Below are 14194 nucleotides of genomic sequence, written 5' to 3'. Positions count from 1 at the left end.
ATTTAGGCCGAGTTTGAATTAAATTCAATTCAAATTATTTAGACTTAGATAACAAAATATTAAATGATAAAATTATAAAAGATATTATTTGGATTAAAAATGAATCAAGTTGGGAGTTTGTATGTCCGCAAATATTAAATTGTAAGTATTAAAAGATTAATTTTAGTTTGTTTTTCTTTGTTATAAAATATATATATATTTTAAATTTTGCACCCAAAATTTTTCAAAATAACATATTTTAATACATTAATATGTTATTATTAAATTACGCATAAAAAGTAAATGAAAGAGATGCTATAGTAAATATATATAACAAATCACATAAAATACTTTATATAATTTAGTCAAAATTTTAATATAATTCCAAAATAAATATAAATTATAATCTCAAGATATATAACATAATCATGATTTTGAAAAGTTAATGCACTTCTAAAAGTCGTAATAAATAATCATCCTAAAATATTAATATATTATGATGTTATAATCATCAAAATAAAATATTAATATATTATGATATTATTATCATAAAGATAAATAATATACATAATAATTTATTAAAAATTTGAAATATAGAAACTAATTAAAATTTTATAAAACAGTATGATAAAACTATTATGTTTAAATATTTTTAAACTAATATTAAAAATTATTTAATAAATATTTTATTTATCTTTTTAATTACAATACAAAAATTTAAATGTTACTTTTTAACTTTTAATCACAATAAACATTCATTTTAAATATTTATTTATCTAAATATTATATAAAACAATTTTTAAATTCATAATCATACAATAATTTAACTATTATTATACATTATGTAAAAAAGTCTACATACAAAAGTATTTTAATATGCATTATTATAATAATATAATTCTAACATGTCATTTTAACAACATACAACTATTAGAAGAGACATCACACATCAACAATTAAAAGAACAAAATAACATATTACTCAAGAAAATATTTACATAGTTATCTTATAAAGTAATTATAATATCCAATATACACTTACATACACAAGGATCTTATAGTATTAAGGGTATTATTACATCGAATCAAAAACATAATACTATTTTACAAAACTCAATAAGACAGGAAATCTAATGGTTTAACTCTCAACTTCAACACCACTCCTATCCTGCACGATCAACTGAAATATTTTCATCTGCTCACACCATTAAGGTGATCATTACAAACAAGAAGGAACACACACAAACAAAAAGGAAATGATAAGTTAATGTACCAAAAAAAATCATAAATAATTTTAATAGAAGTGGGCATATAACATATATAAATCAATTAATCATAAGACATAGAATCATTCACTCTTCACTATAGTATTGATATCAAACTCTTAGGGAACCTAAACTTGTATGGTGAAACAACTTATCTACCCAAGCTACCGTACAAGGTTAGCCTATAAACTATATTAGGTCAAGGTAAAAGCTCTAGACTATGACCTTCTCCCTTCATCTTCTTCATCAAAAGGTTCCCAATTTGGTGACCATAAATCAATGTGTAGCTATGGAGCTCAATGTAGGCATCTACCATTGCTTGGGGTGCTTTTGCCAACCAAGTGCTCATCTTCCTCTATCAAGGAGAATTTTATAATATTAAAAAGGCGAAGTTGAGTGCGACAAGGCCACCCCATCCCTTCAAAGGCAACTCAGAGTTCTCGGCATATGCTTCTTGAGATGAAGGTTTCTTTCTCTTCATTCCCTTTCCAACCCCAATAGTAGTCGAATGAAGGTCGACTGTAGGACTAGTTACAATGGTAACATAAGGCCTATTGTCATTGTAAAACCCCAAAAAATGGTATTTTAGAAGTGATGGTAGTTTAGAAAATAGTGAGACTCAATTATTTTAATATTAAAGGGTTTATTTATAAATAGTTTTGTTATAAACGAGTTTCATTATTTCAGAACGTACCATCTCTCTAAAACCACTTTTCTAGAGTTCTCTAGCTTCTCTCTAAGAGTTCTGACTCTTGAGTCATCTCTTTGACGATCAGGAGGTATATAATTGATCATGGCAACGATGTCTACTTTTCTAGCCGATCAATTTCTGTCATAGAGCAAGTAAGTTTTGACTTCTTTTTCCTCTCTTGTTCCCAATATATTTTTGGAAGAAGCAAGTGTCGTTGCATGTGTAATCTTGCTTCTTCTACTCATTCTTGGTTAGTCTAAAGTTCTAAGGACTCCGTTCGCTCTTAATTTTGTGTTTCGTAGGTTCATCTAGAAATTCCTTGCGTTTCAAGCAATCGGTGAGACGTCGTTAGAGTTGTGTTGTTCTTTGTGAGGTAAGGGAAGCTAGAACTAGCTTAGATTATGTTTTACGTACGAAAATAGTATTTATGAGAATAATATGATGAATTGGATGCAATTGTGTTAGTAGTGTAGTATTTTCTATGTTTAAATAATGATAATTGGTAGTATGATGTGTATATAATTGTGATAGTGTAAAATTGATGTTATATGTTGTCTTGAATTTTGTGTGATGAAGTTGTATTATTGTTTGAAACTGAATTCAAAGTGGTTATGATGAGAAATGGTTAAATTCTTGAGTTTTAAGCCTAAATAAGCGGGGTTTGCATGTGTGAGTTTGAGAATTTGGGGCTTATGTGAGTAAACTACTGTCTATGTGCTGTCATGAGGTAAATTAAGACTTGTTGGATGTATACTGTGATTGAAATCTGATGTGTAATTAAAAGTTAGTTCATAGTTAAAGTTTTAAAGTGTTTCAGTGTAAAAATGGGGTTTTAAGTGGGAAGATTTTGAAAAAGTGAGTGTAAATTGTTTTGGATAGTTAGAGGTCTGTTATTAGACTTATTAGAACTTATCTAGGTTGTTAAATGAGAAAAATCTAATTTAGAATAGTTAAGGTTATCTTAGGGTGAGTTATTAGGTGTTTTTAGTTCGAATTGGGGTTTTGCAAGATGGAAACTTGAAATAGGTAAGCTGTGAGTAGCGTGTTATATGGTGTGTTTGAACTTGATTATGCAGTTCGGAAATTGATATGGAAGTTAGGAAATGTAGAATTGAGTTTGGGTAGTTTAGAAAGGTGATTTTGGTTTCAAGGGGTCAATTTGAGTTAGAGTGATGTTTTTGGACGTTTCTCAATGTTTATAAGGTCCTAGGAACCATTCAAACTTGTGGGGGTAAGTGAGTGAAGTGATCCAAAAAGTGCAAAGTTCTACTGATATTGCTTGAGCACCCAAACAGGACGTTGAGAGCCACCACTCTAGGGGTCAATGGCCAGGGCGCTGAGCGCAAAAAAATAGAAGTTAGGGCGTTAAGCTCTAGCTTCTAGGCGTTGAGCGCCACTGTGCCAATTTTGATTTTTTTTTTAGGTTTTAGAAATATCAAATTTGGATTTTAGGTATAAGTTTTGGACGTTCTTTAGGTCGTTTTTGAGGTTTTGAAACCTTCCGGAGTTGTTGGTGAGGGTTTCAAAGTCGTTTTCCTTACCTAGTGTGAGTATCATATTGCTATGAAGAAAATTGTGTTATATTTTATGACAAGTAACAGAGTGTCTATTTCTTTAACGTATGATCAGTAGTTTATGTATTGACATACTATGTGAATGTAAAGTGATCTCAATGGTTTCAAAGGTATGAAAGAGAGTTCCAAGGAGGAACTTCTTAGTGGTGGTTTTATGTATTATAAGTATGAACATGGGAAGCTCAGTCTTGGAGTTCATCCTAACATTCTAATGGTCATCCATTCTCAAGTAGAGAGAGGTGAAGCATGTCGTGAGAATAGTAGGAGGTTCTAGTCTAGGAGTTTTACCTTGGTCTAAGGCGAGTGATAATTGACTAACCTTGTGTAGTAGCTTGTGGTTAGCTAGTTGTTGCACCAAGGAATTCAAATTTTCATTGCAAAATAAAACTCTCATACTCAAGTCACATCAAATATGGAGGTTTAGTGTACCATATGCGACCGAGATCATCTAAACCAACAAATAATGACATTATGTCGACAAAGACATTTTAGTCACAGTAACTTGATGATCCAAGAGGAAATCATATCTGTAGGAGCATCTTGGTCAGGGGCGTAACACATCATAACTTTAGTTGAAGGCATAAATGAGGATCAAACATAATTGATAATGAGATTAAGGCATAAGATGAATTAGCAAAATCTTAAACAACTTTAGAAAGGTAACTGCCTAAGTAACCTCCAACTAGATAAAAACTCACGAAACTATTATAAATAACATTGTTCACAAGGTAATTATTAGGTATTCACTCTATCATTATTACTATCTTATTTACGTGCCTGACTTGAGCATCATATTGTCTTTATAGGCATCATCCACTTAAACGTTAGAGACATCTTACTTAATACATCTGAGACTACTAAGACTTGAAGGATAACATATTAGATTGAAAAAAGAACTTTATAAGACATTTATCATGAATCTTTCAATAATATATCTCGACCATTTAAGAAAAAAAAGCATAAACTAAAGACTTAAAAGATAATTCATTTATAAAAATTAACCAATTCATGAGTTTAATAACTTAAGTGATAACTAAATCATATATACTTTTGATACCTATTTAAACAATCTCATTTATTAAACAATTTTGGTTTAAACCCTTTAGTTGTCCCTATTTATGTGTGATTTTTCCATTTTGATCCCCTTCTTATTAAAATCCCCAATTGAGTCCTTAAAAGTGCTAATTTGAATCAATGGAGCCCCTACCGTTAAATTTAGTTAACGAGGTTAAGTTTTTATACAGGTAGGAGGTTGATGTGTCAATTTTTTGAAACGTGACATGCTGATGTGAGAGTAAAGCTAGAGTTCATTGTCCCCTCCACCACCAACGCAAACCCTCACGCCACCGCAAGAAGAAGCCATTATCATAATTCACTCTTAGTGATGATGGCAGCAGCACATAATGGGAAAAAGGACCTGCTTTTGCCTCTTCGTGACTGAAATGTTCACCTCCGGTACACTTAGACAGTAAGTTCCTTAGTTGCCACTACTATCCCGGTAGCTACATTATTTCTGTCTTTATGCATTCTAGATCTTGTATAGTGGGATCGTTTCTTCTTCTTTCTTACTTTCGGTTGTTTTAATTGTGAAATAGGTATAGGCTAAAGCACAAGAGAGTTAACATCAGAGCAGTGAAGCATTTGTGTAGACAGATCTTGAATGGACTTCTCTATCTTCATAGTCACAATCTGCTTATGATCCATAGAGATCTAAAATGTGATAACATATTTGTCAATGTGATAACATCTTCGCTGACCTGCAACACACATGGGATGCAAATCACGAAACTTTTCCCTTCGCCCAAATCGTGAAATCACGAAACAACTCCTCTTTGTAAAACCCGGAGTCGTGCCTCTTTTGCTTTCTACCTTGACCCACTATCAAACCTGAAATCTGAAATAACATCTCCACGATTCACAAAGCTATTTTCCCTATTTACAGAGAGTGCTGAGAATGGAGAAGAATATTGGGATTGGGAATGACGAGAAGATGTAAAAAGGAGAAGAAGATGGCCAAATGCCACGTTTCAACTCTAAACATGCCACGTTTAAAGAAATTAACACGCCATCCTCCCACATGTGTAAAAACTTAACTCCGTTAACTAAATTTAACGGCAGGGACTCAATTGATTCAAATTAACACTTATAAGGACTCAAGTGGGAATTCTCATAAGAAGGGGATCAAAATGGGAAAACCCCACATAAATAGAAACAACTAAAGGGTTTAAACCAACAATTTTATATACATTTATTTTAATTTGCATTTATATATTACTCAATTTTCTTGTTCCACATAATAATATCAGAATTCCAACATTTATATCTCCTAAAGTTTACGACTTAGCTAATTGATGAATAAAATGTGAGTGTAATTTTTTTTTAACTTTAAGAGCTACACGTAAATGAAAAATTATTCATAATGTATTATTTTCAAAATTATGATATGTGACTGAAATTAAAAAAAAAATTACAAGTGCGAAAAATACAATATTCTTTAAATTTTATTATACATTATAATGTGTAGCCAATAACATTTTCAATTTTAAATAGCCAAAAGATAGGTTTTCTTTTTCTCTTATATTAAATACTTTTATATATTTTGATAAATTGGCAATTGAAGGAATAAACGACACGTCGTTGGGTAAAAGTAATAGTCGTAGACGCAAAGAGCGGTGTGGTGCAAAATAAGAAGCACTTCTGTTGCTCTTCTTCTGTGATTATTCGAAAAACTCTAACGAAAGAGCGAGAAAGAAAGCGAAGAGAGCAATTGCAATGGCGTCGTTTGTTCAATCTATTCTGGATCCAAAGAAGAACTGGTTCGCCGCTCAGCACATGAAATCCCTCGTCAAACGCCTCAGCAAATACGGTTCATTCTTCTTTTCTCTCTTGTCGCTCCAATTTCCGCAACCCTAATAGTGCCGATTTGTGAAAATCGTTTTGGATTTTGTAAATCAGGGCTCCGATACGACGATTTGTACGATCCTTACTACGATCTGGATGTGAAGGAGGCGCTGAATCGGCTCCCGAAGGAGGTGGTGGACGCCCGCCACGCTCGTCTCAAACGCGCCATCGACCTTTCCATGAAGCACGAGTACCTCCCTGACGATCTTCAGGTTTTTGTTCTTCTTATTTTTCGTCTATTTTATTATTATTGCTGTTGAGCTTAGTTTCGAGGTATCCTGTTCTTGTTTCTGTTGACTGGTTCCAATTAATTAGGGTTTTAGAGATGATGGATATGTATGAATCTGTTGCCTACAATGGTACACGAGGGATGTGTATGAATCTATTACTTACTTGGTCTTTCATAGATTTGTTGCTTTTGTTGGGTTTTAGTTACAACCAAGTTGGATGAAAAAGAAAATCATGTGTTGAAATGCTATGATGTGACTGGGTCAAATTCATTAGGTTAAAGACTTGATGGATGGATGTATATGAATGTATTACTAAATGCTTACAGTTGACTGACTTAGAGGATGTACAGAGTCATGATTTTGGATTAATATGGCTAGATGGTGAGAAATGCATTTTGAGGGTTTGAGAAGTTTAGTCACTGTAACCTAATCATGATGTGGAACTACCTGATAATATTGGACAGTCCAAATTTTCGCTGAATGTGCTAAATTGTCTGAGAAAACACTAACTAGTTGTGTTTGTTTCTTATGTGTGTGAAGATTTAATGTCCATTTTGGAGTATGAGCATGTATGAAGAGTTGCATATTATGAAACTTTTGATTATAATGTTGATTTTGGATTCTCATATTTTCTGGTGTTGCCTTAATGACAGGCTATGCAAACACCGTTCAGGGGCTACCTTCAGGATATGCTGGCTCTTGTAAGTGCTGTTGTTATGTGTAATTAAATGTGTGTTGGCGCATGTTTCATTATAATATTTGATGGAGTTGATTACATCCTTCTTTATTCTCCGTGTCTTTTTTGTGTAACCAATGAAAACAAAAGTTGAACACATAAACAGTATTTTGTAACATGCATTGCTTGTATTGTTAGTGCTCTTGTTGTTGATAGAACTATCATTTCAAGAAATATATTAGTATATTTGATGATTCACTTGTATTCTATATTTGAAGTATAAAGAAATGAAGACTTTCTTTTGTTTCACACTATCACTTCAATTCTGTAGATCTCTTTGTCAATGCCTACTTGCTGTAATAATAGTCAGGCAAATTTTCTTTAGCTTAGAATAGCTTATCCCTCCGTCCTTGCAACATCATTTTGCTTTCAGAATTATATTTGGAGAACATATTGGCAATATACACTGTCCATAGAAAAGAAGAAATGAATTTCAGTTTTGTTGTGGGGTTTTAGGGGAAGAAGGTTTTATGACTCCTGATTTGTAATAATTAATTGGCTACTATTTTGAAGCATGGTTTGTGAGCTTGAGCCTTCTGGGTATGGACTGGTCAATTGGTGGTGTTAAAGTTATGACCTGAAAGCAAATTGTATATCTAAGAGCAATGCACAAAAAAGTTCCATTTTATTAGAAAGTATAATTATGTTTTTAGTATCTGATATTGAGGATAAATTTGTGTTTGGTTCCTCAAACTGAAAAAATAAATTTATTTGTCCATCAGTTTTTTGTGAAATGTTTTCAGTGCATGGTGTCAGACAGTATTACGGAAGTGACTTGGCACTCCCAACATTTGACGCATGTTATGTTTCAAGCAATATGTCACCATTTTTGTTAATGTTATCTGGCTGCAGGGACTGAAAAAAACTTTTTGAAATTTGAGGAACTACAACGTATTTTTCTTTCAATTTGGGGCACCAAATCAGATTTATCCCAAATTTCAGGAATTAGAAACATAGTGAAGCCTATAAATCATTATAAAATCAATCTATTACTTATCCCAGATTATAGTATCACTTTCAGAATAGGTAAGAATTTCTCTCAGGAGACGACTGTGAGAAGTTTGTCTACTTGTAAGCAGAAAGTGTTAAGATATGGACAATCAACAACCAAATAGCTGCTAAAATTGTCTCTAAATGCTTTGCCACTTATGACTTGCAGGTGAAGAGGGAGAGAGCAGAACGTGAAGCATTGGGAGGTTTACCCCTATATCAACGATCTATTCCTTGAGTGAATTAAGTATTGCATGAAGGTATTTTGATTGAAGTGGAGGTTTACAATGTATTGATGTTTGTGGTAGAATGTTTTCTTTTAAGAAGAAAACATGTACGGTTTCTTGATAAACTTATATGAAATGCATTTTTTGATGGTATAAACTTGCCTCAGTAGGCATTTTCTAATAATGGCAACAATAGACACTTTTGCCTTGAAATTTATAGCTTGAGTGTTCTTTTGGTTCTGTGCTTAGTTTTTCTTTTGAAATCATTACCTTTTGTATATGTTGTCGAAGCTCGTCACTGTCTTGTGTGGGGGCCTTTGTTTCGAAGAGGAACAAAAATATTTTCTACAATGCAATACTTGGTGAATGAATTGTTCCAAACATCGAACACTACCACCATTTTTTTAACCTTCGATATCAATATGGTTGGGTCCTTTTTATGTTTAGCATTTATTTCCCCCTTCTTCAATTCCTATCAAGGATATAAGTGATATTTAAATGTGGGTGTACTGTCTTTTCTTTAAATATAAGTGATGTTGAAAATCAATGGTTTTTGGTAGAGAAACACCTTGGAGTATGGCTATATGGGCTATTTATGTAATGAGGTCATAAATTTAAATTACAAAACTGATAACAGTAACTACTGAGTAGGTCATATTTAACACGGTTTTGAGGAAATATTTACTTCAAATCCTGTACCAAATGAAAGAAATGCTTGGCAACTATGTTTCTTGAGCAAATAAAAGGGAGCTGTATCCTCTAACAATGTTTTCTCCAGGGGTAACAAAAATGAAATATATTTACACACACACATATATATATATATATATATATATATATATATGTGTGTGTGTATGTATATATGTATATATGTATGAATGTATGTATGTTTTCTGAAAAATCTGTTCTATATCTTTGAGCTTCAATGTTTTTCATAAATCCTATGAGCAGAAGTTTTCACATCGTTTGGGAAGTTAATGAATAAAATGTTATATTAGTTAGTCTTTTATTTTATTGAAGTTAAATTTTAATTTTAAATACCAGTTGATGATTTTATCAATAAAAGGAACTGAACGATTTAACTATTTTATTTAGTAGTTTAAAATTTGTACTTATCTGCAAATTTGTATGATAAAAATATAGGAAGTTAACTTTCATGAGAACAATATTTAATATTAAAGTTAGTAAATTTACCAAATATATGGATAAATTTAGTATGATTATTATATTTTAAGTAAATTAAATTAAAATATGGGGTGTAATAGTTATATTATATTTAGAAGTATACAGAAAGTACGCTTTTACTTTTACTAGTTACTGTGAGAGCTAAAAAAAGTTCGAGTAAATTTCTCAAATATTTGTTTGTTTTCACTTTTCTTATTTCCAAATGTAGCATTTTAGGTTCTTCCCAGTGTTAGTTAAATTAAACTTTTTTTATACGTTCAAATACTACGTAATTAAAAAATATTTTATACAATAAATAATTTTCAAATTAACTACCCGAACGGCGAAACTAGGGAATTTTGATCTTTTAACCACCCTGAAATGTATATGGAAACTGTGGGAGTACCTGAAGACATGGCCCACACCAAAAAGTTGATGATAAAGAGTAAGACTTTTAATGTTTCATTTATTCTATTTCTGTTTATCTTCTTTCTTTATCATTTTTTATTTTACTAATTCTTTGGTATAGTTTGAATTATAACTAATCTTTTAAGAATAAATTTCATCTTCGTGAACTTAGAATTGATTTTAACTTTTCTATTACGTTGGTTATTATCTTAGTAATACTAAATTTTCTATAATTTAGTAATATTAATCCGATTGCATCAACTATAATGTTATCAAATTTGGTGTTGATGTCAAGAAACACAATTAATATTTTTATCATTTTGGTTCTTATTTTGTTTTTGTTTATCACTAGCATTTTATTTTTCTCTATTTTTTTCTATCTTTTATTTTATTTTATTTTCTTTAGTTATTTTAATTTAGAAAATTTTTTATTTGGATTTTTTGTCATAATTTTTGTTTGAGAAATTTTGTTGGAAAATTTGTGAAACTAGTTGAGGAACACTTTGACTAAGGAAAGATAAGGTACTTAAGATGTCTACCGAAACATGTTATTCTTTCTTGAAAGTCTAATCAATAAGATTTCAACTTATTTTCTTTTAAAAATCCTCTTTCAAAAATGCAAAAATAATTTTTCATATGAAAATAATTAACAATGTGATTTTCAAATGAACTATGATTACTATCCTCAAATAATCACATGGTTCATATAGTTATTAGCAACAAATTGTCACACCCACTACAACACTTGATATAAGTAGGTTAATTATACCACTACCAGAATTTGATTTATTACCGATGACATATTACCGAAGGCCTATGGGGCGTCGGTAAAAGTGTGTTATCGACGGTCAAAATGAGCATTACAGACGGCCATCGTGAAATATAATTACCGAAGGCCTAAAGAGCATTACCGAGGGGTTTATGGCCTTCGGTAAGAGGCTCGACCCCTTAAACTAAGGTTATCTCCAATTTCGTTAGACAAAACTCTACCCTACCTTATCGTCGTGTTTCCCATTCTCTCCGTCTTCGTTCTGTTTCGCTCCTTCTCATCCCATTGTGCTTCCCATTCTCTCCCTCTCGCTTCTGTTTCACGTTTCTTTCCCTCTCCCTCTCCCTGTCCCTTGTGTCAGCTGACATTGTTTGGCTAGGGTTCACTTGCTGAACCTCCCCTATAGTGGTGTTCGATTGTTTCTTCCACCAGTGGGTTGGCGTTGCCGTCAAGAGAGTGGTCCATCGTGCTGTCAGGAGGGTGCTCCCGTGACGTGAGGGTGATTGTCTTCGTCAAGGGAGGCTCTTGGGAGACCGTTGCGTCGAGGTATGTTCTCTGTGTCTGAATGAAATAGGTGTTGATGTCGCTTAATGAATCAATAAACCTAACTACACTTGCCTTCCATGTGTTAGGGTGAGCTTGAGAAGGGGTTTGAATTGTTTCCAAAAAGGGAGGAAGAGAGTCTAGGGAGAAGATGTGACCAGTAAGCAGCAAAGAAAAGCAAAGGCAAAGGTATGGATACCTAAATTGAAATTGCATGATTGAATGGTTTGAAACTGATTGTGAAGTATGTAAGGGGTGTGCTCTTATCTTGAAATTCAATTAAAGAAAGAATAACAAATGCAATGAACTAGTACGAGGCATTCACTTGTACTAATAATAACAATAAAAGAATTTGTGAAATAGTTGTTATGATATATGATTTGGTATGGACTGTATTATTTAGGTTTGTTGTTCCATGAAAGAATAATGAATAATTCTATTGTGGTTTGTTTTGGTATTTAATCCGTGAGTGATGAATTTGAAAACATAAACCATTTATAAGTGTCTCTGCCATTGGTTCTAATCAGTCATAATTAGGCATGAGACATTTTACCATGTGTAGGTTTAGATTACCCTTTTCAGTTTAGTATGAAGGTTATTTTTTTATAGATAGTATCTAGGATACCAGTCTGAGGTTCCCATTTCTTTTACACCATTTGTGAATCATTCAAAACTTAAGTAGGTTTATATATGGTGAAGGAAACAAAGTCAATTTAGACTTACAACCTAGTATGGAAACTTGGATTCTTAAATTTCAATTACAAGTGCTTAGTTTGCCTTCAATAACTAAGAAATATAATCTCTGCCAAGAAAAAAAATTATGATCAAAACAACAGTTTAATAAGATAGTGGTTAGTTTAGTTAAAAGCAGTTATTAAACAAAATCTTATATGTTGATGTAATTAATAAAAACAACTACTACTAATCTGAACACAACATTATAGGTTAACCTACAAAAGCTTGAAAAAATAACAATTAGCTTAAAACATCAAAGAAAGTTCAAAATCATTTCCTGCTTCGTATTAGATCATTGCTATGTTCATAGTGTCATCAATTCCAAGAGTCAATTATGTGTTGTTCTGTTCTTTTCTTTTCTTTAAATCCAACTCTGCAGAGTTAATGTTGGTTTGAAATCTGTTACTGCACTTTATTGTCAAAATTGTTACTGGTTTAAGCTTCTAGTGGTTGGCTTTAAACTTCAAAGTCTGCATCATAACAACAATGATTACAAAGAACTGAAATAACCAACAAAAGTGAGATTTATGAGTGAACAATGCAGTGACAATTTTATTTGGTGTTGCTCTTGATGTATTCAATTTTTAAACGTGGATTGGACTTGTTGCTGCACTAGAATTTGTTGTTTGAATAACATTCCAGCAAGCAATTTCACATGAATTTAGCAAAGTGCATTAACCAATTCTGCAGCTTCTTTAATACATTTTATTTTCTTTCTTAATCTGCAAAGATGATCACTCATTATTTAAAGGATATCAATAAACAGTAGATATTATAAGTAAAATAAAATATCTACGAAAAACTAAAACACAAGAAAATTATTGACGACTTAAGAAGAAAAATTCATAACTTAATTAAAGACAAAATAATTCTTATTTAAACAAAACAAAACACATATATCATGATAAATAAACTTTTATCGTCAATTAATTCACTATTTAATCAATATCAATAAATAATAGGACCCAAAATAGAAATAAAAGAACTTTTAAGAAAAAAAAAGGGTTATTGAAGAGCAAAGATATAATGAATTTATTAATTAGAAAAAAAAAAGTTATATAATTCATTAAATAACTATATTCTAATAAATGGAAGCTTGTTGGTTTACCTGTATTTAGAAGAGAACATGTGAAACTCTATCTTCTACTAGATACGTGTACTTGTACTAGACATTTCCATGTGGGTACATGAAAAGGTTGTTCCTACTCTAATCAAACCTCAAACCCACACATGTCAATAATTAATCAATTAATACATTTATTTTATCGAAAATATATATAAACCCTAATATACATATTCTATGGTTTTCCTTTCAGAAATTGTGGTAGTTAAAAAGAGTGATAGTTATTAGGCACATACCTATAGATGATGGAGAGGGAAGGGGTACCCCATAAATTAGTTCCTATATATACGGTTCATAGGCACATGAGAAACGTTAAATCTTAGGGCAAGTACGTACCATGCAAGTAACGTACATACAATTAATATTTCAAAATCTACCTTCAGATGGAGATGTGACTTTCAAGTGTAAATGTGTATCGTCTTAGGATTCAAATTATATTATTAATTATACTATACAATGTTAGCATAACTTAGTAAATTTACCCATTCATAGAAAAATAAACCTTTTTTAATAAATTAAATAATTTATAATTATTTTTATATAATTTTAAGTTTAACGGTCATCATATTAAACATTTAAGTCATTAATTAATATATTAAAATAATCTACTGGTTAAAAAGGTTTTTTTTTACGGGATGATCAACACTTGAGTGTTTTATATGATGCATGGATTGCTGTTAATTCTCTTCTAAAAGTATTTTCAAAGTAAAAAACAAAAAAAGATATTTCTTAAAATACATTTGTGACATTAAAAAAATCTTCCGTTAAATGATTGTCTAATCATTCATATTCGTTTTTGTCTTTATGAGCACCTTCACATGAAGCTAGTAAGGAAGATCAACATGTAGAGAGCTAGCTAG

General features: G+C 31.4%; 1 protein-coding gene across 1 annotated transcript; it reads left to right on the top strand.

The window, feature by feature from the left end:
• Positions 1-6191: 6191 nt before the first annotated feature.
• LOC124827881 (cytochrome b-c1 complex subunit 7-2, mitochondrial-like) lies at positions 6192-8832 on the top strand. Its single transcript, XM_047301047.2, has 4 exons — positions 6192-6374; positions 6464-6621; positions 7293-7340; positions 8535-8832. The coding sequence occupies exons 1-4, from the start codon at positions 6281-6283 to the stop codon at positions 8601-8603; spliced, it is 369 nt and encodes a 122-aa protein (XP_047157003.1). The 5' UTR covers positions 6192-6280; the 3' UTR covers positions 8604-8832.
• Positions 8833-14194: the final 5362 nt, after the last annotated feature.

This window comes from Vigna umbellata, chromosome 1, assembly GCF_029865625.1.
Source record: "Vigna umbellata cultivar VRB3 chromosome 1, Vumbellata_1.0, whole genome shotgun sequence".
Lineage (NCBI taxonomy): Eukaryota > Viridiplantae > Streptophyta > Magnoliopsida > Fabales > Fabaceae > Vigna > Vigna umbellata.
Note: the sequence above shows the minus strand (reverse complement) of the source record. Positions and strands in the feature narration are given on the sequence as shown.